Source organism: Cajanus cajan, chromosome 4 (genome assembly GCF_000230855.2).
Source record: "Cajanus cajan strain Asha chromosome 4, NIPB_CcT2T_4, whole genome shotgun sequence".
Lineage (NCBI taxonomy): Eukaryota > Viridiplantae > Streptophyta > Magnoliopsida > Fabales > Fabaceae > Cajanus > Cajanus cajan.
In genome coordinates, this window is record NC_138520.1 from 2,578,159 (window position 1) to 2,603,653 (window position 25,495).

A 25,495-nucleotide genomic window follows, 5' to 3' on the forward strand; every position below is an offset into this window, starting at 1 on the left:
ATTTACAAATTTCTACTTATAATAATTTTACCATTTCCGCACTCAAACAAATAATAATAATAATAATAATAATAATATTAATATTATTATTATTAGAGTAAAGTGGTAATTCGTCTCTTTAAATATTTTTAAAAATAAAATATAAATATAATACTGTGAATGATTATTTAGAATTAATTAATGTTGATTACTAAATTATGAAGATGAAAAATAATTATAAAAAGAAATATTTTCTTTATATATCGGTATATATTATCTTTATATTTATTATAATAATCGTCCACTTCCTTCTTTTATTACAAGATAATACAGTAATAAGGTATAGAGTGTCAAAGATGCATCGATTTATAACTGATTTTTTGTCGGTATATTATTAATATAAAATAATATTAAAGATTATTTTTATTTTTATTATTCAAATAAGTTAATCATTTTTAATCACTCAAATCGTTATTCACCTATTTTATTACTTAGCTTTAATTTTTTTTATTTTATTTTGAAATAAAATATAAGGATAAAAGGTGTTTTATCTCATAATAACTTTTTATTAAACAATAATAACTTAATCATTATAAATATAGTTCATTTTAATTTTAATTATTTAAAAATTAGTTTATATATACTGTTGTGAAAAAATAATTTTCTACTTTCATATAGTTATTTAAAAAAATATATATAGATAATAAAAATTAAATAATTGTTTAGAAAAATAATAGGAGTAGAGTTAACTTTTTTGATTGATGTAAATTCTGAATTGACGTGAGTAGTGGAAATAGAAATAATTGTTAGTTATAGAGTTTGTTTGTATATTGTAAAAGAAGAGAAGAGGAAATGAAAAAAATAGTGGAGAAAACAATATGAATAATTTTTACTTCCATATTTAAGAGTAAGCTGTTCAAATAAATTAAATTAAAAAAGTGATATTATATATATAAAGGAAGATTAAATTATTTCAAAAATAATTTTTGATAGAGTTATTTTACATAGTAAATGTTGAATTTTAATAATTCAAGTGTTAAATTAAATTTGTTTAATGTATAGATAAGTTTAAATTTTTTAAAAAATTAAAAATTATTAAATATTTTATTTTATTAATTCAAATTACCAGATAATTATAAAATATTTTATATGTTGATTTGAATTTATATAATAAATTATTATATAATTTTCAAATTCTTTTAAAAAAAATATATGTAATCTATGAATTATGAATTTTTAATTTAACAATTAAATTATTGAAATTTAATATATACCATAAATTTTTAAATAGAGTAATTATATTAAAAATTATTTTAAAATAATTTGGTCCTTCCTTTCTCTTTCTATGTATAGAGAGAAATAGAGAGATATAAATCATTTAAGATAACATTTCAAAAAGTGAAAATCAAAATCAATTATAGAAAAAGTGTGATATTTATGTAAAAACAAACACACAGGAGGGTTGAATTGTTTATGTAATATATTGGGGGGGAAAATCACAAAATCTTTTTTAATATGCGTTCAGACAAACATTTTTGTAAGATAACATAATACGAAGGACAAAGAACAAAAACTTTGAACATATATTGTTATAATGGTTTACTAGTCAATAAGAGTTACTTTCTATCTCTTCAACACGATGATATGTCCACTATAACAATGTTTCAAACAAATGTTTATTTCATGTCTCTTCATATTACAACTCATAACAGTGGAAATACAGTTTAAACACACATATAACACTTGATATCAAATAAACAAGTTTTTACAAGTGTGTTAAGATCGTCCAACAAATTTTTTTTACGAAGAATATATAATTCGCAAATGATTGTCAAGAGTTCTTATTATGTCTCCCTCGAGTCTTCATTATATAAATGCAAGTGAGAGATCCATTTAGATAAGTATCCGATAGTTGCTGTTTGAGCTAAAGTCTCTTAAAAGCACTTTTAAATATAAAAAAATCAAAATAAATTTGTTCATATAAGTTAAAACTAATATAAGAGAGTTTTTATAAATTAGTTTATGTATAAACTGATTTTAGCTTAAAAAATAGTTTATTTCATTTTTTTTTTCTTCTAGAAATGTTTTGGGAGAATTTTATACAAACAATTCTAAATGCTTAAATTATCCATCTTAAACTTCAATCTTGTGTCGAGATGCAGAGCTTTTGGTTGATTTTTTGTACATTCTACGGCTAGTTTTAGGCTGGTGCTTTCTTTTCCTCTGATTCTACACTAATTAGCAACAAAGTGTAGTAGTGTTGTTTATTAGATCTCTCTAAATTCATTGCTATTAGATAAAATTGAAATTGTTTGGTTCTAACGTTCAACATTTCTATTTGAAATTTTGGATATTATAGAACAAGAAAAAGTAATAACTAATGCTACCAAGTATCAACAATGCCAAAGCAGACGGGTGATTAGGTGATGACCTCAAGAACAGGAGATAAGTAGAAATACAAGTGAAAGTAAATGTTGAATTCATGAGAACAAAAAGGTTGCTAAAGTGATGTAAGAAGCAGGTTACTAATAATATGGAAAAAGGTGTTAATCAAGCCTAACCATGATAACATACACGCTAGCTCTAATAATTGGGAGAAGAAATCTGGTCCAAAACTTGTAAAATTGTAATGTCACAGAACACTTGAGCAACAGTTAACTCTGCAAAGCTCCTAAGTAAAACAATTTATACAACATGCATGTGAATATAATTAGTTATACGACAACATAATGTGTTGTTCATGAACATAATGGAGGAAAGCCCATATATATAACAGTCACTTCAACAAACTCGAGTCCAGCAAGCTGCAATCAGAATCGAGTCCTGAACCCATCCATTTCACAGATTTTCTCAAAGAAAATAAGAACTATAGCAGCCCGCAACTTCTATTTTAGCCATCAATTGGTCAAATCCTACGTAAACGAAGCAATAAGAAATAAGAGCAAGACTAAGACTAATAATACTAAACAGGACATAACTAAGTGAGAGATTAATTACCTATGTCAGGACTCTGGATGTACATATCCTTGATCCTATGAGGTGAGGAACTGTCATAGGGTTGAAGGTGAGGGGTTTCTGGGCGTGTCTTTTTGTCTTTTGGAGAGTCAACTTCAGGCTCAGGCTCAGGCTCAGGCTCAGGCTCTACAAGATTTGGTGCGGGAGCGAGTTGCTTGCGCTTAGAACGAGCTCTTCTGTTCTGGAACCAGTTATAAACATTTGTCTCTGATATTTGGCCATGTTGTCCAAGCTGAATGGTTATCTCTTTGATCTTCTGTTTGGTGGGGGTGCCATTTCCCTCATCAAAAATCCTCTCCAGAATTTGAAGCTGCAGAGGCGTCGGAGTCCAACGCTGCCTGGCAGTTATCTTGTGTCCAGAACACGCCATCATGGGATCACAGTACAAGTTACCCAGCCTCAATCCTAGGTAACAACAACAACAACAAATGAGTGTGGGAAAGTGAGAGATGGAAACGAAGGAACGCAAAGAAAGAAACCTGCGAGGTCTTGTTGGGTGGTTACAGCTTTGTGCATCTCAACAAGCTGTTCGCAGATTGTGGCGTAGACAGATATCTGTTGCCTCAGAAGCTCCATTTGCTCGTCTGTCATAACCTTCACATAAAGGCTGTTTGAGACCTCCTCCAGATGCTCTCCCTCCATTGCTTCTCTGCTCTTTGCCTCACACAATTGCATTTCCAATTTGCTTCCTCATTCCTCATTCTTCATTCCTCATTCCTCAAACCTCAAGTCAAACCTTAAGCCACCGTAGTTTACTGCGCGATTTAGCCTCATTCCGCAAATCCCGCAACTTAGCTTCTAACTTCACGCTTTACTTTCTCTTATTAAGTTTATGTCGCTTTCACTATTTTAAGAATAAATGGGAATATTTGTGCTTAGCGCGTTGGAAGAGAAGGCAATGTTGGCGTAATTAACGCTTCCCTTACGCGTACGGCTACATCTTTGGCCGACAAAGTTTCCCATCTTCTTTTCGCCAAATTTTTTATCTATCAAAATCATCATTAGTTTTCAGAATTATGTTTCTCAACAATTATCAAAATCTATTTAATCAGTTATAAATTTTTTTTAAAATGTCTGAAATCAATATTTTTATTGTATTAAGTAAACAAATGATTAAATTTTTATTTTTATTTTAAGAAAGTTAGTTTTTCATCTGCTTTATGAGAATGCAAAAAATTATTTTTGAAAAACAATATTTTTAATTAACTTTCTGAATTTAAAATTTAAAAAATAAAAACTTTTCATATAAATTATGGATTTGGGGTTACATCAAGTTTTTTTTTTTAGGTTCGTTCCTGGAGTATCCACCGCCGACAGTAGTGACTAATCTCCTCGCTACGTTGGAGGCACCTCAAAGGGTGGGATAGCTGGCCCCAAGATTTAACGCGGCTGCATACACAAGGCAGGATTCGAACCCCTGACCTTGCTTAAGCGTGGATCAACCCCTACCGCTGAACCACACGCTTGGGGTTGGGTTACATCAAGTTTAACTCTAATATTTTCCGTTTTCATATTAATTATAATTAAATTTTTATTTTTTTATAATTTATATAATATCAAATTAACATTAAAAATAATAATAATAATAATACTTATAATACTGTATTTAATTTTATATTATTAAATATTAACATACATATCAACATGTTAAACATTTAATATCTAGCTTTAAATTAATAAATTTTGAGATATTTATGATATATATATATATATATATATATATATATATATATATATATCTTGTGTGGGTGTTTTGGTTTACTGACATGACTACATTTTTTTTTAAATACGGGAAAATGAAAATCATGAAATTAAGAAATTAAACTAACGACATATTTGTTATGCGTCAATTTTTCATTTTATTTTACAAAACCACTTATATTCTTATTATTCTATAAGAGAAACGACTTGAAATAATAAAATCTCTGATGTTTCAATTTTTTATATCACTTTTTTTTTTTCACTCAGGATGATTTATTTAATAATTTTGTTTTAATTTGTCAGCTACCGGAATTTCTATATTTGAAGTTACCCCCTTCTTCCTTTTTCACAAAAAGATGTACTCTAGAATGGTTGAAAAATTGGAACAATTGGAAGTGTTATGAAAGAGGAATCTCAAGAACTTGACAAAAGGTATGGAATCGAAAGTTGCTTGTGCGTAACCATGTTATAAAAAAATAAATTAAAAAAAAAGATAATGTATTTACTATTTAGCATTTTGGGAGAGTAAACAGCAAAAGCCTTTACAAAGTTGTTTTAAATTAAATTAAATGTGAAGTTCTTGCTAATTTAAAGATAAGAGTTTACCAGTGATTGGGCCGTTTTATTTAAGCCCAACACTTTAAATAACACCCAAATCAACAGTCTCTCCCATCTTGAAATCTTCATTCCATTCAGAAAAAACGCAAAGTTGGGCTCTTGTAAACCCAAAATGCTTGTTTTTGCAGATTTTGACGACACCGATTCAGAACAAAATTGAAGATCGAGCAAAGGCTCATGATATATATACCTCCTTTTTTCTATAAGTACACCTTCTTTTAAAAAAAATAATTAAAATATTAAAATATTTTTAATTTTTTGTTTTAAATTTTTTAATTTTACATCCACAACATTTAATTTAGTACTTCTTTTTACACATCTTTCCTCATTTTTTCAATTTTTACATGCACCCCCTTATTTTTCCTTCACCCCACCTATTTTGATAACATATGAAAATTGAAAAAGAAAAAAAGTGTGTGAATAAGAAGAAGAAAGTAGCAAATTGAAAGTTGAAAGTGTAAAATTAAATTATTTTAAAAAAATTATAATATTTTATAATTTTTTTAAAAAGAAGTGTACTTATAAAAAAAAAAAGTGTATATATCATGAACCTCAAGCAAAACCTCACTTACCCTTCATTACTGGTTCACGCTTTTCAATTACCATTTTTTTCTTCTTCTTTTGAATCTTTACAAAGTGCTGTAGATTTCAAGTTTGTTTCGACACGTATCCTTCCTTTTGGGACAACATACAATTACATGTAATGTACTAAATTTAGTTTTTGTCATAGTTTAGTGTTGAAGATGTCATGCATTACCATTTTGAAGTCAGCTCCATCAAGACTATGGACTGTATAAGTTCCTTCGAGTTGCTTTTTTTCAAAGGTCAACTTAACTTATTTTGAATCATTCTTTGATATAGACCAGATTAATAGAGTGATAAGTTTTTAATTTCTTGTTAATAATCATTACTATTATTAATTATATTTTCAATTTATAATATTTGTCTATCAATATCTATATTCTAATATGGGTTTTTTTTTAATCAAATAAATGAGTTTGTAATATTTTTAGGGATGACAATGTTCTAATATCTTTATTTGAGTTTGTACTCTGTATTTATTTTTGTCTCATATTTGATGGACATTAAATTTATGTCTCATTTTTATTTCTATCGGATATTAGGTATATCTATATCTGTCTCGTATCTATTTAAAAATTAATTTAAAGAAAAGGGTTTAAACGACACGGTATAACTTTTGTACTAAGTATTACACTACTTAATAATTTTATATTAAATGTAAATTTTATAAATCCAATCATTAGATTGAAAGTTCATATCACTTTATATGTTTATATCAAATTTTGTTAAAATTGAACAACAACTTGAAGATGATTAAAATGTTCATATTTTATTTTGAAATGTATATATTACGTTAATTTTGTTTTATAAAAATGAAGTATCAAATCATTTTAGATTAATATAAAATTTTGTATATATGATCTAAGAATAAAGAGTTTTAAATATAACTGTTTGATTTATAAAGTTCACATTTAATATAAAGTTATTGATAATACTTAGTAAAAGTTATACCGGTGTCATTTGAACACTCCTCATATATTAAATAAGAATTTCAACATAGAGTAACATTTACAAAATTATAGTAATTAAATTTCATATGACATAAATTTAAAATAGAGTAAAAATTATATAAATTAAGTTTTTAAAATTTTAAAGAGGAAACAAGTACAAAACGAGTAAGTATATACACACCTCGTGTACTCAATTTTATAAATTGGGTATTACTCGTATCCATATCTATGTCGGACCAAATTGGATATTCATTGAGACGAATTCAAACATTATCCACAAGTACAAATTTATTTATCATCCTTAATCATTTTTCTTTCTATTTTACTTCTTTAAAAAAAATTACAAATCTATTTTAAAATGGACAAGTGTCGAAACACAATAACAAAATTAAGCATTAATAATAAACAAATAAACTTTTGATATAATTGTTTAAACTTTCATAGAACTATGAACTATTATACGAATTGTGTAAACGATATGATGGAACTTTTGAGATCTCTTCAAGTCCATAATGATTAACTAAGGTTTAAAATAAGGGCAGATATGCTTCTAACTATTGGACATAGAAAGAGTGGATTGTTGTCTTTAATAACCACCGGTGCAGATAAGATAATGTTATCATTGCCATCGATATATAATTCAATATGACCATCTCTTACCAACTGCTACAGGGTTATCTAATGCCTAATGGATTTAATAGAATCGACTTTTTCATAAATAATGTGATATTTGACTTCTTTTGAATTTGTGATCTGTTTGAAAGAATATAAATAGGGAGGAAAGAAGAAGATGCTATTCATACATAGAAGATGATATACATGCTGTAAAAATACGTGGCCCATGAGTTTTTCTTATATAAAATCATTAATCTCTCCTTATTTTTATTTAGATATATTAATGTTATTATGTAGATTTTTATTTTAAAAAAATTAACTTTTTTTTTAATTAACATGTGCAAAACAACTTACAAAATCATCTTACCTTATATTTATTTACTTATCGGGTTTCTCTTTCTTTTCTTATACCAAGCATCACATTGAAAAAATAAATAAAAATAAAAAATAAAAATAAACTAATCAACATCATAAAATTTCAACTCCAATATTCAGTTGCTATTTTGAAAGACGAGCATCGTATAATGATGTTAAAATGATTAAATCCATCACATAAAGGTATATGCCACTTTTTGGTCCGTACATGATAGTTAAACAAAATGCTACATTTCTATGCAGAAACTAGCTATATGTATTTTGTTTCATTAAGTAATAAAATTAGCTGCATATATGGGTTCATGTCATATAATAATTTACAATATTATTTTAAATTTTGATTAATTTAATTTATCACTATAGCCTAAGAACTTTAATGGTGCTTTAATTTATCAATGGTAGTTAATCTTTGTAGAAAAAAAATGGACGATGAACTTTAGTGAGATCTCCTTTTTCAATTATATTTTTATCATACACAATACTTAAGTCTAAGATTTTGCTTAAGAAAATTAAAATTAGTATTACTCAAATCAAAAACTTTGTTAGTTACTTTCTAGGTATGAGAAGGGGAAGACTAATTTTATGATAATAAGAAGAAAAAAAATCTTATTATATATATAAAAAAATTCACTTTTAAAATACCTAAAAGCTATATAACTTTTAAAAAAATCAATAACTGTTTTTATATTCAAATGAAAATATAGGTCGTGGAACAACTATATTGTATGTTTAATTCTAACTGTAGTTCATTTAATTTGTATTATATTTTATTTTAGTCTTTTAAGATTTTTAGTTGATTAAATATATAAATTTAAAATTATGTAAATTTAGTATTTTTACTTTTTATTTTATTGTTCAATTTTTTTCACAAATTAAGTTGATCAAATATTTTTTTCTTAAAAATCATCAACCAAATATATTAACTTTTATCTAAAATAAAAATCTAAAATTATCTCCTTTTCAAACTCTAATTTCACATCTTATAAAATCTTTTTTAAATTTCTGGCTTCTAAATTTTAAAATTGTTTCACATCACAAATATATATAGCATCAAACTTCAAAATTTTCAATCTAAAATAAGTTGGGGTAGATTAGGATAATTTACATGAAGTTTTATGTTCCGACTTTAGTATCACTTTTATAAATAAAAAATATTTATATTATTAGTATGATATAATAAAATGTATATTTTATAATTAAAAATAAATATTTGTACCTTATATCTATAAAAAAAAATAGATAGAAGGAATACCTCTTTTCGATTTTCAATTTTTCTTAAGACGTTTTTGTCGTTCAAATATATTACAACCCCTTTCTACCAATATATCAATTAAAGAATAATATAGAAAAAATTGTGTACACAAAAAGTTAAACCAATAAGAATGTAATTATCTATTATCTTCCAGTTCAAAATAATGTTTCGTGTAACTGCACACTCTGCAAAATTGTGCTTAATTTTCTATCTTCTCTCAGATAGACATGTTACTTTTTTTTTTTTAGAGTTTTTAAATCTCAATATTTTTTCTTTTTCTTCTGCAACCATTGTTTTCTCTCAAAACCCTAAAAAGAATATGAGAGATACACAGCGTCTCTTTTTAGTTTTTCCTGCTACCTAGTATTAAATAAATAAATTGCAAAAATGAAAATGAAAATGAATTACTTTATCCGTTTTATAACTGTATCGAATGATTCTTTAGAAAGACAATGCAGTTGGTTGGTTGGACAAAGCATGCACCACTCCAGTTCCCCCCACTTCCTTACTGATTTAACAGGTGAAATTAATCCAATTTTTAATACAGAGGTTAAGAAATAAATTATAGAAGAAAAGAAAAGGATTACATTTTAAAAATTGATGAGAACATTGAAATCCTTAAGATATTATATATGTAGTACACACTAAATAAATGCAGTTTATTATGAAAGCTTTCATCCCCCACCCATCTCTTATGACCTATCACCAATGACCAATGTGATGAAAAGATATGTTATAAAATAAGAGGTTACCCACTTTCCCTCCATTTTTTTTCCTTTCATTTTTTTCTTTTTATAATTCTCCCTTAGTCCTTACCCCACACCACCATTCTGTTAGGGCAATCCTTTTATAGATATTGGTATAGGTTAAATAGGTTTCATGTCTTTATATATAGGTTTTATGAATTTTGGGAGAAAATGTTTGTAGGTAAAACTTTTCAGTTAAGTAACTTACTATTTTCGGAAAGAAAAGAGTATTACATTGTCAATGTCAATTTTTTTATTTTAAAATATATAATTTAATGTATTTAATTTAATATTTTTAATATAAATTATAATTTTTTTCGATATTACAATATTTATCTTTCATATGTTAAAATATCAAATAAATTATATTTTTATCTCTTTAAAGATACGTTAAAAAAAAATTATACAACTTTAAATTATTCATCACTTTATATTTTTTTATTATAAGACACTTTTAACTGAATTATAAATAACTATGTTAATTAATTTTATTGAATTTATAAAATAAAATATTGAGTTGTCATTTTTATCTGTTTTAATCATTATTAAATTTTCATGAAAGATGAACATATTATTTGGTATAAAGACTTATGCACATCAAAAAAAATAATAAATAATAATTAAAGAGTCTAAAAGATTAAAAAAATAGAATACATATTCTCATAATTTTTAATAAAAAAATATTTTATAAAATATTATAAAGAAAGGATCAATAATCTTTTCTAAATTATATCTAATAATAAAAATGAGAGGGGTGATGATATTTAGCTACTCCAATAATATTACATTTCATAAAAGATGCTTGTGATTTAAAGGGAAAAAACGTTGGTGGAGTTTCTTTATCTTCAATGCATAACAAACAAATCATATCAGAGCATGCGAGGCAAGAAATTTTTAGGGAAAAAAAAAAAACAAATTTCAAAAATGGCCATCATTTAGAAAGGGAAGATGATTGAGCTTCACGGCAGTGGACATCAATTGGCAGAACACTGAGCATAACTAAAAACAATTATTATATTATTTACTAAAATCACTTCCAATTATTCGTGATAAGATACATATGATCATAATTACAAACTCCCTAAGATAAATATTGAAGAAAAAAAAACTTTTAATTCATAGAGAGTTTCAATAAGATTCTGTTGGAAATTAAAAGGAGAGAAAGAGTGCACCAAAATGCTGAGACTGAGAGGCTGAAATCTAGGACACTGAAGAGAGGTGGAAGACAAAGGTCAAAACAAGCGAAGAATTGAAACCACAACAACCTGGTATACTATTAATTATGTTTTTTGTTATTTTGGTTCTTTGGTACGCATGTATGTCCTCAATGCTTGTGTTTATGATATTCATCTGAATTAAGCTTGTTTCAAATATAAACAGAACAACCACACGCACGCACTGATTCCAAACAAAACACACATTTCAAATATCATTCAATATCCGTACATCAAAATCAAATTCAATCATTGATTGCTACAAACAAATGAAATCAAAATAAAACAGAATTGCCACTGCCAACCACTTTACTCCGCCGCAGGAACCTCCTGCGCCCCCTTTTCCCTCTCTTCTACCGTTCTCTCTCCACTCAAAGCTCCGGCGACAAACATACTTTATTCCTTTTCTTTAAAATATTTTTTAATCTTTTTAGTTTCACTTATTTTACTTTTTATTTTTATTTTTTTTACTTTTTTACTTATTTTTTCAATCCTCTTTATAATTTAAGATAATTTTTTCAAATTTTTATTATTGCTATTTTTTAATATTTTTAATCCCTATTTTTTTAATGTCATTATCTATTTTGTGTTAATGTAATAGAGATTAATTTAATTTTGTGTTTCTAACTTTAACATTTATTTTGCTACAATTAGTCTAATTTAGGTTTATCAACGCTTCATATTTTTTCTACCCTCACTAACTTTTTTTACTTTCACAAAATAAAAAACATATATCATGTCAACATAAAATAAATAACATTAAAAAAATTATTGATAGAGATTAAAATAATTAAAAAAATTATAAGTGTGGAAATTAAAAAAATTTATCTTGAATTACATAGACTAAAATAAATTTAAAAAAATATAAGCATAAAAACTAATGGCTAAATTAAGTAAAATTATAAGAAATAAAAAAAAAATCATTCCTTTTTTATTTTTTTAACAAATAGAAGATATGCATGCAATAATTTATGAGAAATGCTAATAATACTCTTAAAACTTGTGTTTATTTATCTTTATGACATTATTTATTGTCCCGTAAATATCTTGTTACTTTTTTATACGTTGTTAAATATTTTATTTTGTTTTGTCCTAATTTAAATTTCGTATTTTTTTATCGGAATCAAGTATATTATAAATAATAATAAAATTAAATTTATTTTTTTATTTTTTATTTTTTATTTTTTATTTTTTAATTTCAAAATAATTTTTTTGACCGTTCCTAGTCTTAAATTTTTTTTTCATTAACCTTTTTTTTTTTCATAGAATTAAGTATTTCCGTTATGTTATGACATGGTATCCACATGTTTTTTTTTAAAAAAATTATGTTTTCAGTCTTTTATTTTTTTATAAAATTCATTTTTAGTTTTTCGATAGTTATTTTTATGATCTTAGTCCTTCAATATACTATTTAACTTAATCCTTTAACAAGTATCGTTGGTAATTGATGTTATGGCAATCACGTTATTTACCAACGGAATTACTAGTTTGGCATTGATAAAATGTCGATGGTTGGATATACTTTTTAGTTATTAAAGTTCTACATATTTCTTTAGTAGCTTAAAAATGTAAAAATAAATAAATAAATTGAAAATTTGAAGGGGAAAAAAACAAAAAGGAGATGCAGTAACCCAAGTAAATAACTCGAAATTTTGGCGACATTAAATTTTGTAGTTGTCACGTGCTCTTACTATCGTAACCACTTTGTGTTTTCCCTTTGTTCACATTATTTCTTATGGAGCAAAAGGGTTCAAAGATTGAACTTACGTAGTTTTGGTACTTAGAAATTTTGATTATGGATTTGGTAGTTTGTGATTTTGACTGCCTTTATGATGGGTTATTTTATAATATTTATCTGAGGAAATATTTTATGAGTGTTATTTTTATAAGGTTATTACACAAACATACTTCATAATGATTTGATATTGTCTTCTCTTTCATTGAAGTATGTTTTGTGTTATATATATTATTATTTTTTGTTTTATTTTATCAATGTGAGACTTGTTTGTATCTCAACACTTTATTGATTTTGCTTATAGTCGAAAGGTAGTTGATTTTGTACTTTGGATTATAGGCTATTGGGTTGTTAATTTATATATTTAACGTTATTCTTTTACTCGGTGTATCGCTTTTTTTTTTTTTTTTTCAAACTCATTTTCTAAATGTAGTTATTATATTATTATTCAAAGATGATACTTTAAGGAGTAAAAGTAAATTTCATTGAAAATATGATATTAAAACCAATCAAAAAAATTGTTAAGATTAAAAGTGAATTTTGTAAAGAAAATGAAAGATAAAAACATAATTTACAAACCAAAAAAATTACATGTAACTATCATATCATACTAGTTGATGACATAAAAGATGATGTAGTTGTCAACATGATTGTCATATTATTATTTAATAAAAGTATTTGATCACAAAAATTAAAAAGGTTAACAAAGAAAAAAATTTAAGGATTAAAATCCATCAAAATTTTCATTGAAGACTAAAAAAGAAATTTGAAAAAACTTTAGAAAATAAAATCATATTTTATCAATAATACTAATGAAATAACTTGTGAGTGATAATAATATTGGATTTTCTTTATATTTGTTTGTTATTATATTTTTTTTTATCTATTTTGTAACCATTCACTATGATTCTTACACTAGGCAGTATATTTACTAGTAGCGGAACAACTATTAACTTAGAGTCATATAAATACAAATATGAGCACATATATATCATGCATATAAAGGTAAAATAACTATACAAATATATATAATATAAATATAGTATTCCAATAAACATAAATTATACAAGTTTAGTTGTCGGTCAAGCAACTTCTATACATAGTACTACATAATAATAGAATCAAAAAGACTTCACTCCATCATCTACGAGATGGTCTCCATTGCAGCACACCTAGGCATATCCTATTTTACTCGCATACCCAATATAATCATCGTAGTCCAAACCACATGAAAACACACAAGAGTAAGCTAGAGTTTAAAACATCAACATATACAACAAGATTTTACAACACAACTCATATTTTTCAGCATCAACATTTCAACACATTCAACTCTATCAACTTTACAACTACATCTACTATAACACAATGTTAACTTAAACAACACAACATTAACAACTTAGTTTTCAACACATCATCATACTTCATAACAAGTCAACATTGCATATGAACAATATAATTAAATCAACACCTCATATGCACAACACAATAATTATATGTGACATCACACATTTTAACTAGGAGATCACCTACAACATGGGGTGAGTAGTTTAAGTGACTTGACTCTATCAACCAACAATATAGGGTGATTTTTTTTGCTTGCTAGATCAATAGAAAATTAGATATCAATTAACAACACAACAACTTGGTTTCTCGGATGCAATAACTTAAACAAGGAAGCCTAGTACCATTGTCAAGGTAGAATAACTAGGTAGAGACCTACCATGACATTAGCTAACTTAACTAAGTCACCTATGGGATTAACCCATTGACTACCCTTTAAATACTATGTCTTTCTGATACTTGACTAGGGATTAAGTTTTTGACTTTGTACTTTACTCAATTGGTCACTTGTCATCAATATAGCTAAACCTGACCCTATACTATGGTCGCTTTATACATGTGTATCTCGAATTTACCCACACATGATACCAATTAAGTCTTAGAGGAGATTCAACACAACTGTTCACTTCAAGAGTCAACTTCCCACAAAAGGTTTTAAATAAAGTCGGGATCTCAGAGCACCATAACACATTATCCACACAATGACATGAAACTTTTAAAACCTCTCATCTAATCCTAGATTGGTCATCCTAACTCAACAACATCATGCATAAATGTCTAAAACATTATTGACATTCATCACCTCAACAACACAACAACATCATACATATAGCAAATTCAACATAGGGACACAACCACACAACCTACAACTCATCTCGACTTTCAACTAACAACTCACAACACAATCATCACATACAACATCATTCATGCAACTTATTCATCTTCATTTAGTCATCAAAAAACTCAATCAACAATTCATCAAACCAAATAACATGTTCTCATTTAGCAATCAACGCCCGATGCAACACACTCTATACCTAGTGCCATTAAGGCAGGGAACTCTCTGTCTCGCTCACACCTAGCGCTACATAATCTCGCTCGACATAAATAAGACAGAGACCCCTGAGACCTCACGTTTGACATGGAAAAATCCCATGTTTGACCTCGTCTAGACAAAAAGCTCTAGTTTGGTCATGTTGGGTGTCACTCAACTTTGGATTTGGCGTCACCAAGTCAAAAACCTCCGATACTCTCATGCCCAGTGTCATCCCAACAAAACAGAAGAAGGGAGAAGAATCAAAACTTCTATCTCTAAACTTTTCTCTCTAAGGTCTTTGATAAATCGAGATTATGAGGTTTAATTATCAGAAGAAGCCTTATATATTTTTTTGCTCGAGGTCAACTGGACCTCTGCCTAGAGACCCCACAACTCACCTAAGCTCAGTGCTACATTTTATTAAGATATATCGATTGAAGTTAATTTTGAAAAAATAAATTACTTAAAGTATTATATTAGATTCATTTAATTAATATTTCCTTAAATCATGTTAGAATTAAATATATAAGTTAAACATATAAACTAAACATATATATTTACTTGATATTGTAAACATAAATTGATTAGAAAAGTTAACTTATTTTATTTATAGTTTTAAAGTATTGTATAAAAAATTTAAATACTATATTTTTATCACCAATTCAAATATGTTCAGATACATGATAGAGTTGCAATTTAGACATTATAAAAAAAAATAACATATGACTATACTAATAAAGTGTATGTATGTCTATTTTAAAATTCTTATATAATACTTTAAAATTAAAGTTAATTAAAATTAACTATTCAAATATAAATTATTTTACAGTAGTTGTATTTTTTTCTAACATAAATTAATGAAATATTAATTAAATTAATTAATATAATACTTTAAAATTATAAATAAAAAATAAATTTGTAATAAATTTTTAAATGAATGAAATACAATTTTTTTTAAGACTACAATTAAATAATAATTAACTTACCAATTAAAAAATAATTTAAAAAATAAATTATGTATAAATATATTTAATTCTAATGTAATTAAAAATAATAATGAAATTAATCTAATATAATATTTTAAACAATTTTTTTTCTTTGACATTAACTTCAATCAATATATAATAATAATAATAACATCTATATTTATTTTGGATTTCTTATATAATACTTTAATAAAAAAATAAATTTTCTAATAAATATACACTTACAATATCAAGTAAATATAAACATGTTTAATTTATATGTTCTAAACCGTGTTGAACAGAAAATGCTTAGGTCACTTTCTGTTCATTTACACCTCTCACGCAAGGTGTTTTATTAGTACCCCTACTAGGTTAGTTAAAATCACTTTTGATAAATAGTTTTTAAAACAATTTAATTTTAGTATTTTATTCAGGCTAAAAAGTAATAAATAAAAAAAGAGGAAATTTTTAAATTTATGTTTTTTTTTTTGAAGAATTTGAAATTCAACTATTTTCAAGAATTTCATAAATATTTGAAAGTCAAATTCTTTATAAATTTTTCATCCAAATTAACAAAACATTTTATCTCAAGATATTTATTTATTTTTTAAAAAAGCTATTCTATTTAAATATTCCATTCAAACATACTCTAAAAGGTTAGCTACCATTTAAGTTTCAATTTTTAAAATTGAATTGATAAAATTAATCGAAGCATTAAAATATCATGCAAAATAATTAATACTCCATAAAATAAATTAAAAAAAAACACTTTCTTTATACAACAGGTACGAAACAGTTAACACTCCATAAAATAAATTCGGGAGTTATTATGAAAAAATAAATCACAGGCTTGAATGTAAGAAACTATTTAAAAAGAATTAATGATACTTTTTTTATATATAAATTTACTTTAAAATTTTTATAAAGTAGTATTAATTATATTTTTCATTTTTATTTTTATTAAAAATTATTATAATATGTATTTCTTTCATGTTTTTTTTGAATTTTTTATTATCATTTATCATTTTTATTAGTATTGATGCATAAATTTTGATATAAAATTATCTTGTAAAAATTTAATGATATGTAATAAAGATAAAATTGGTAAATTATAATTTTAATTTATAAATTCAATAAAATCAACTAATATAATTATTTATATTAATCTATGTGATTCAACTAGCATAATTATTTATATTAACTATGTAATTTGATTAAAAGTGCCTTATAATAAATTTATATAATCTAATATAATACTTTAAGACTATAAAAAAAAACAACTTTTTAATAAATTTATAAATGAATGAAATACAATTCTTTAAGACTACAATTAAATAATAATTAACTTATCAATTAAAAAGTATTTTAAAAAATAAATTATGTATAAATATATGTAATTGTATATTTAATTTATATATTTAATTCTAATGTAATTAAAATTATATTAACTAAATTAATCTAATATAATACTTTAAACAATTTGTTTTCTTAAAATTAACTTCAATCAATATATAATAATAATAAAAACATCTATATTTATTTTGGATTTCTTATATAATACTTTAATAATAAAAAAATAAATTTTATAATAAATATACACTTACAATACCAAGTAAATATAAATATATTTAATTTATATGTTCTAGACCGTATTGAATAGAAAATGCTTAATAATATGTTTGGATGAGAAATTTAAATGGAGTAATTCATTTATTTGAAGAATTTCAAATTCTTTGAGGTGAAATACCTTGTTTGGATGGAGAATTTATAAAGAATTTGAAATTCAATCCAAACATACTCTAAAATATTTCATTAAAGAATTAAACTATTTTAACTATCATTTAAGTTTCAATATTTTAAATTGAATTGATAAAATGGATTGAAGCATTAAAATATAAGCAAAATAATTAATGCTCCATAAAATAAATTCAGGAGAAAACGCATTCTTTATACAACAGGCGGCACAAAACAATTAACACTCCATAAAATAAATTCGAGAGTTACTCTAAACAAATAAATAACAGGCTTGAATATAAGAAACTATTTAAAAAAGAATTAATGGTACTTTTTTTTTATAAATTTACTTTACAATTTTTATAAAGTAGTAATAATTTTATTTTTTATTTTTTAATTAAAAATATTATAATATGTATTTCTCTCATATTTCTTTAAATTTTATTATCATTTATAATTTTTATTAGTAATTGATACATAAATATTAATATAGAATAATATTTTTATCTTGTAAAAATTTAATGATATGTAATAAAGATAAAATTGATAAATCATAATTTTAATTTATAAATTTAATAAAATTAACTAACATAATTATTTATATTAATCTATTAATTTATGTGATTCGATTAAAAATGTTTTATAATAAAAACATGAGACGGTGCTTATTTTTTTTTACTTTTGATCTTAAAAGTTTTTCTTGACTTTTGCTCCTATTTTTTTATTTTATTTTTAGTCTTTCATGTAACTTTATGTTACTATTTTTGGTGATGTGTCAAACATATGGACACTTTGTCAAGTAATTTTTTTTTTTTCAACCAATGTCCTAAGATTTTATCCCAAATAAATTTGGTTTAGTTAAGAGGTAAGTAAAATGTGAGCACAATTTTTTTCAAATAGATTTAAGTCATTTGATGATTGACATATTATCAAAATAGTGAAAAAAGTTATGGCAAATTGGCAGTTACTTAAAACAAATTTTTTTTTTACAGAAACTAAGAAAAAAATATTTAGGGATAAAAAAAAAACAGGTACATTTTAAGTACAAAATATATATTTAAACTAATAATATATGTAAAGTATTTATTAATTTTGTTAATGGCTAATTTTATTGATTCACACTCTTATTATTTTTTTTCTCTCTCAAATATATATATATACACATATATATATATATAGAGAGAGAGAGAGAGAAAGAAAGAAAAAGAGAGAGGATAATTCAAACGACATCGGTGTAATTTTTACTAAGTATTATACTACTCAATAATTTTATATTAAATATGAATTTTATAAATTCAACCACTAGATTGAAAGTTTTTTACTCTTAGATCATATATACAAAATTTTATATTAATTCAAAATGATTTGATATTTCATTCTTATAAAACAAAATTAGCGTAATATATATATTTAAAATATAATAAACTATGAATACTTTGATTACCTTTAAGTTGTTGTTCAATTTTAACAAAATTTGATATAAATATATAAAGTGATATGAATTTTCAATCTAACGATTAAATTTACAAAATTCACATTTAATATAAAATTATTGAACAGTACAATACTTAGTAAAAGTTACATCGATGTTATTTGAATTCTTTATATATATATATATATATATATATATATATATTTACAATAATAACAATACTCAAACTTTAAAGACTAATTTAAAGAATCCAAACTCAATTGCAATCAAACTAATAACATTTTTTTTCATGGATATTAATATTCATGTTCATGCAATGTTCCAAAACTAATAATAAAAGACTAGTATATGCTTTGTAAGTGGCTTTCGCTAACTAAACATTACTTGTCTTTATAATAATAACTAATTAGGTTAAATTACTTGTCTCTCATTTTATTTAATTAATATATTTTAGTCCCTCTATTATTAAAAGGTTTGTTTTGATTCCTTAATTTTATTTTAAAATAATACAATGTAGTCTCTTTTGTTCAATTTAGACTAACAGCATTAAATTTTTGTTCATATAGAGATACATATTATTTTCTTATTATATAATGTTTACAAGGAGTTAATACCGTTAATCTCAATTGAATGAAAATAACTACATCACATAATTTTTTAAATTAAAGAATCAAATTGAACCTTTTAATAAGAGAAATGAAAAATTGAATCAAAGTAGATAAACTTAATTTTTTTATTTGTAGAAATTATAACAAAGTTCAAACTTAAAATTATATGCATACTTCGATAACCCATATAATAAATAAATATACCTCCATATAAATAAATATACCTCCATATAAATAATAAATAAATATACCTCCATATAAATGCATCTAGACTAGAGTTAAGGAAAAAGAAAAAGAAAAAGAAAGTAAAAGTCCATATAATAAATGCACAAACTAGAGTTACACTTAATAGTAGGAAAAAAGAAAAAGAGAAAATAATGTGGTAAGTTAGTAAGTTACTATAAGAATGAAGAGTGAGAGAGGGTGTGTGTCCATCTGAGATTGTGAAGTGTGAAGTAGTAGGTGGGAGAAAAGGAGGATGAAGACGACAATGGAGGAAGAGAAGGAGAAAGTGATACCCCTTCTCACCCCATTCAACATGGCAAAATTTAATCTATCGCATAGGTATGTAGCTTAATTAATAAATTATTCCACAAACTTGTTAATTAATATAATTAATTTTGATATTGATGTGATAGGATTGTTCTGGCACCATTAACAAGAACGAGATCATACAACTTCGTGGCACAGCCTCATGCTGCTCTCTATTATTCTCAAAGAACAACCAATGGTGGATTTTTGATTGGAGAAGCCTCTGGGGTATCAGAAACTGCACAAGGGTAATCTTCCTAAACCTCATAATATTAATCGTCCTTTTCTTTCAATAATTTTTTTATTATTTCTATACATATATTTCTCAAATTTAATAATTTATTATTTTCAGCCAATTAATATCGGTTTAGTGGTGAAATTTTCAGTCGTTTAAAAAATAAGGCAATTTTTTGTTTTTGTTTTTATGAAAGATACATGAACACATATAGGAGGGTAGCAACACTAAATAATTGATATAAGGCAATTTTTTTTTTCCTTTCTTCAAAACAGTTTTTGTCTTTCAAACCTTTTCGTATTACGAACTTAAATTAATTAGTAGGTCTTGAATTATTTGAGAATTTTGATTAAGTTCCTCGAAAAAGATAACTGTCATTAAATATTTGATTTTGTAAATTTTTTAATTTGATCTGCGAAATTTGTTTATGGTGACTTAAAATTGTCACTAAATGATAATTAATGAATTTTTTAATATATTTGAAATTCAATTATAAAAAGATCAAACCTCTCTCTATATATATATATTGTAGTTTGGAGACCAAACTAAAAATTCACAAATAGTTAGATAATCTAATAATTAATTTAACTTATATTTCACACAAAAAATCATATCAAATAGCATTGTTAATATTTTTCGTGTTAAACATTGTTAATTAAAATTTTAATAATAATCGCATAATCAACTCTCAGCCTACCTAAAAGTTATTATTTTTAGGTGAAATTCTATATTTTTTTGGTAACAAAATTCTATATGAAATAACGATTTTAAATTTAATTTAAACTCTATAATATTTTTGGTAATTAAAATTAATCTAAAATTACGTATCACTGTTAAATAATTATAAAATGAATTTGTGTTAGGAAACATTACTTTTTTATTACATCAATAATCACAGCATACGTTTATTTATTTATTTATTTATTTACAAGTCTGTTTTAGTTAATTGAGAAGTGTATAAACTATTGTAAATTTGATGTTGAATTCAATTTCAATAAATAAATGAAAAAGTAACAAACGTTCTTTTTATAAAGTGTATGGGAAAACAAAACAGTTGCCTTTATTAAAATAAAAAAAAAAAAGTAGCTTCCTTTATCTTAATTTTATTACACTAGTATAAAAATCATTTTTAAAATCAAAATCTTAAAATTAATTAAAGAGGGATGAATTTTAAAAGTGACGTGAGGATTTTTAAAATGGATTTTTATTAGAACCGATTTTGTTTATGTTCTGAATTGGAGAGACCCCATTCTCGATCGAGTTGTCACCCACTCTCTGTTCTCTCTCGTACGCCCAACTCCCAACGTAAAGAACATGTTAAAAATTGAACACAAAAAGCTTTGCTAATTTTTAGAATATTTACATCAATTATTTGATTTCTTTCCATTTTTTGTTTTCTTTGCTAAATTCAAAGGTACCCTAATACTCCTGGCATTTGGAGAAGAGAACAAGTGGAAGCATGGAAACCAATTGTGAAAGCCGTTCATGAGAAAGGTGGAATATTCTTTTGCCAACTTTGGCACGCAGGAAGAGTCTCCCACTATGGTATCTCTCTTTATTCATATCTTTTTTTTTATTTTTAATAGTAATGTTATATGTAAGTCTTAATTCAATTAACTTGCATCTAATTTTCCACCTTCATTACTTATTTTAGTGTTTCTGTCATAAACGAGGGGAATACATACTTTTTGTTATTATTCAAACAATGGAAAAAGCCAACTTTCTTCCTTGTTTTTTCTACTTGTCTTTATTTTGTTGTGAATCAAAACAAAGGGAAAACATGCCATAAATATTGTTTCCATATCCCTGTCCCATAGTTTTCCAGCCAGATGGGCAGGCCCCAATTTCAAGTACAAACAAGCCAATTCAGAAGGAAGGTAGCAGCACTAAGTACCCTTCTCCACGTCGTCTCACAGCAGATGAAATCCCTATGATTGTCAATGACTTCAGAATTGCAGCTAAAAATGCCATAGAAGCTGGTACTAAGTACTAACCTTTGCTTAGCATTTCTTTTTCTAGTTTATAATTTCAAATATTACTTTTTGAGAATCATGTTCTTAACCTGATGATAAACTAGTAGTATTTGTAGAAAACTTAATTAACCATCTTAAATGAGATTTATTCTTTTAATTACATTCTTTTATCAACAAACTAAGATCTAATTTATGAAAAAACAACTTGTTAATTTCAAATGTAATTCCGCATCTTCAAATGTTACTTACACATGCATGATATAATTAAGAGTTTTTTTATGAATATAATTAATGTAATATTTCAAATGAATAAGATAATGTGATAAAGTCATTTAATCTTGTTGGGTATATATAAATGAGTTGTTGCACGAATAATTTATTACACAGGTTTTGATGGGGTGGAGATACATGGAGCCAATGGATACTTGCTTGAGCAGTTCCTAAAAGACAAAGTGAATGACAGAGATGATGAGTACGGTGGTAGCTTAGAAAATCGTTGTCGTTTCCCATTGATGGTTGTGAAGGCCGTAGCTGATGAAATTGGGCCTGACAAAGTTGGTGTTAGGCTTTCTCCTTTTGCTGATTATTGTGATTGTGGAGATTCCAACCCTCAAGAGTTGGGCATTTACATGGCCCAATCTTTGAGCAAATTGGGCATTCTCTATTGTCATGTGATTGAGCCCAGGATGCTGACAATGTTCGAAAAGCATGAGACCAATGAATCCTTGTTACCCATTCGAAAGGCCTTTAGTGGAACCTTCATTGTTGCTGGTGGATACAATAGGAGTGAGGGAAACAAAGTGATAGAGAATGGTGGTGCAGATTTGGTGGCTTATGGACGCTTGTTTTTGGCTAATCCTGATTTGCCTAGAAGATTTGAATTGGATGCTGAGTTGAACAAGCCTGATAGAAGCACCTTTTATTCCAATGATCCTGTTGTTGGATACACAGATTATCCATTTCTTGAAAATTTATACCTCAAAGGGCCCAATAAGTTTTAGTTAGATATAACTCTTTTTTTTTGTAATAAAGGAGTATTTTGTAAAACACAGTTGTGTTATATCAAGCTCCAAGTGATATGCAAATGAACTAGAACAATTTCTTTCAAGTATTAGCGATGTTTCCTATCCCTGACAAGATATAAACTTCACCTCATTTTGGAATGGATTGAGATAAAAAGAAATAGTGTGCTTGGAAGAAGAAATAACAGTAAAGAGGAAAAGTTAAGAATGTAGTAAGTAGTGAAGTTGGTTTGATTTACATTATCTTATTATTCATTAAATTAAACAATATGAATAGCAAATACCCGCATTATGTTTCAATGCTTCAACTTCTGTTGTATACATTTTGTTACAATAATTGGACTCATAATATACAAAAGAAATTATTCCTTACAATTAAGCTTCATGTTATGTTTTATGTTAAAGTCTTTTGTAATATTAAAAGCCTAGCCTATTAGATACTGTCATTATTTTGAAGCTCTAGAGTTTTAAATTTTTAGCGAGTTTATGATCATAGGACAAACACAGACATAATCACTTGTAAACTCTTTTTTTTTATTTTTTATTTTATTTATAAATCATTGAACTCTTTATTATGAGTTTTCAAGTTTGGATGAACTGAGTTCCTCGAACCGTTGTCATACACTTACCACTAGGAACATTAATTCAATGAAAGAAGATTCAATTCAAATTCCAGCATTAGAGTTTTGATTACCACATCAGTTTTGACATCATTGAAGAGAACGATTGCCGGATTAATGATATACAACACTCCAAACAAATTTTGCAATGAGAAAAGAGAAAGACATATATAAAGCTATGAAATTTTGTTTGCATGCATGCATTCATTCATCAGTTTTTCTTAGTTGTTGTTATCAATGGGATAAAAATATTCATACATACACAATTAAAACGAGAGAGGAAGAGAGAGAGGGGGAAGAGATTTTGAAATCCACACTATTAATTCAATTGAATTTCAAAAAACAAAAATGATTCATTCAAATCTTGCTATACATATGCATGTGCAGTCTTTTATAGGCATTACATAATAATAAAATATTATTACTTTATTGCTAAGAAAACTAAAACTTTAACTCACATAATAATATACTTAATGTTAAGCTACTCATTATGGAGATGCAGAAAAAAAATTGATTAAATATGCTTTTAGTTTTTTAAATTTAGGATAAATTTATTTTTTGTCTATCAAATTTATTATTTTTAGTTTTTATAATTTTTAAAAATCTTGTTTTAGTTCCTTAGATCGTTAATAATATGTCTGAAAGTAACATATTTATATAATTATACAGTATTAATTAGGTTTAATGTGATGTTTTTTATAACAAAAATATCGGTAAATAAATTTTATGTAAAAATGTTTGACAATTTTTTTTAACAAAATTTAAGTATAAGGACTAAAATGAGATTTTTTTTGAAATCATATGAACTAAAAGAATCAATTTTAAATTAGAGGGATTAAAAATATATTTATCTTAAATTTAAGAAACTGAAAACATTTAAAAAACATTATTCTCGAAGGCAAAGCAACAATATGGGCAATGATGAATTCTTATTCAACAAGTTTTCAACAAGATTGATTTAATATTTGACTCACATTGTCTCCCTTAAATCAAGCATGTATTATTTTGAGCATTTTCTTCAACCTGTAAAAACACTCGATTTTCAACGACTTTGTAAAAATATCTACAACTTGCTCTTCAGATGGACAATCGTATCTTGTCAAATTGAATATCAATGTCTTTGGATCGCCCATGAAAAACAAGATTTTTACTCAATGCAATTGTGAATTTGTTGCCACAAAATATTTCGGTAGGGGTAATATGCTTCTGGTGC

The 25,495-nt window shown here is 25.4% G+C and overlaps 1 protein-coding gene and 1 pseudogene across 4 annotated transcripts; one reads left to right on the forward strand and one right to left on the reverse strand.

Moving 5' to 3' along the window:
- Window positions 1-2,429: 2,429 nt before the first annotated feature.
- LOC109802340 (WUSCHEL-related homeobox 8-like) lies at window positions 2,430-3,831 on the reverse strand (annotated as a pseudogene). Its single transcript, XR_014433594.1, has 3 exons — window positions 3,474-3,831; window positions 2,977-3,399; window positions 2,430-2,891 (listed from the first exon to the last, which is right to left on the reverse strand). The product of XR_014433594.1 is annotated as a WUSCHEL-related homeobox 8-like (transcript).
- Window positions 3,832-10,948: 7,117 nt separating this feature from the next.
- On the forward strand, window positions 10,949-23,748 carry LOC109802084 (putative 12-oxophytodienoate reductase 11). Of its 3 annotated transcripts, none has more exons than XM_029272246.2 (6): window positions 10,949-11,101; window positions 20,361-20,465; window positions 20,540-20,680; window positions 22,082-22,212; window positions 22,485-22,646; window positions 23,028-23,748. In XM_029272246.2, the coding sequence occupies exons 2-6, from the start codon at window positions 20,380-20,382 to the stop codon at window positions 23,639-23,641; spliced, it is 1,134 nt and encodes a 377-aa protein (XP_029128079.1). In that variant the 5' UTR covers window positions 10,949-11,101; window positions 20,361-20,379; the 3' UTR covers window positions 23,642-23,748. The 3 variants fall into 3 exon arrangements, with proteins under 3 accessions (XP_029128079.1, XP_029128078.1, XP_020218886.1); XM_029272245.2 differs by having other exon boundaries at window positions 10,950-11,101; window positions 20,358-20,465; XM_020363297.3 differs by lacking the exon at window positions 10,949-11,101 and having other exon boundaries at window positions 20,044-20,465.
- Window positions 23,749-25,495: the final 1,747 nt, after the last annotated feature.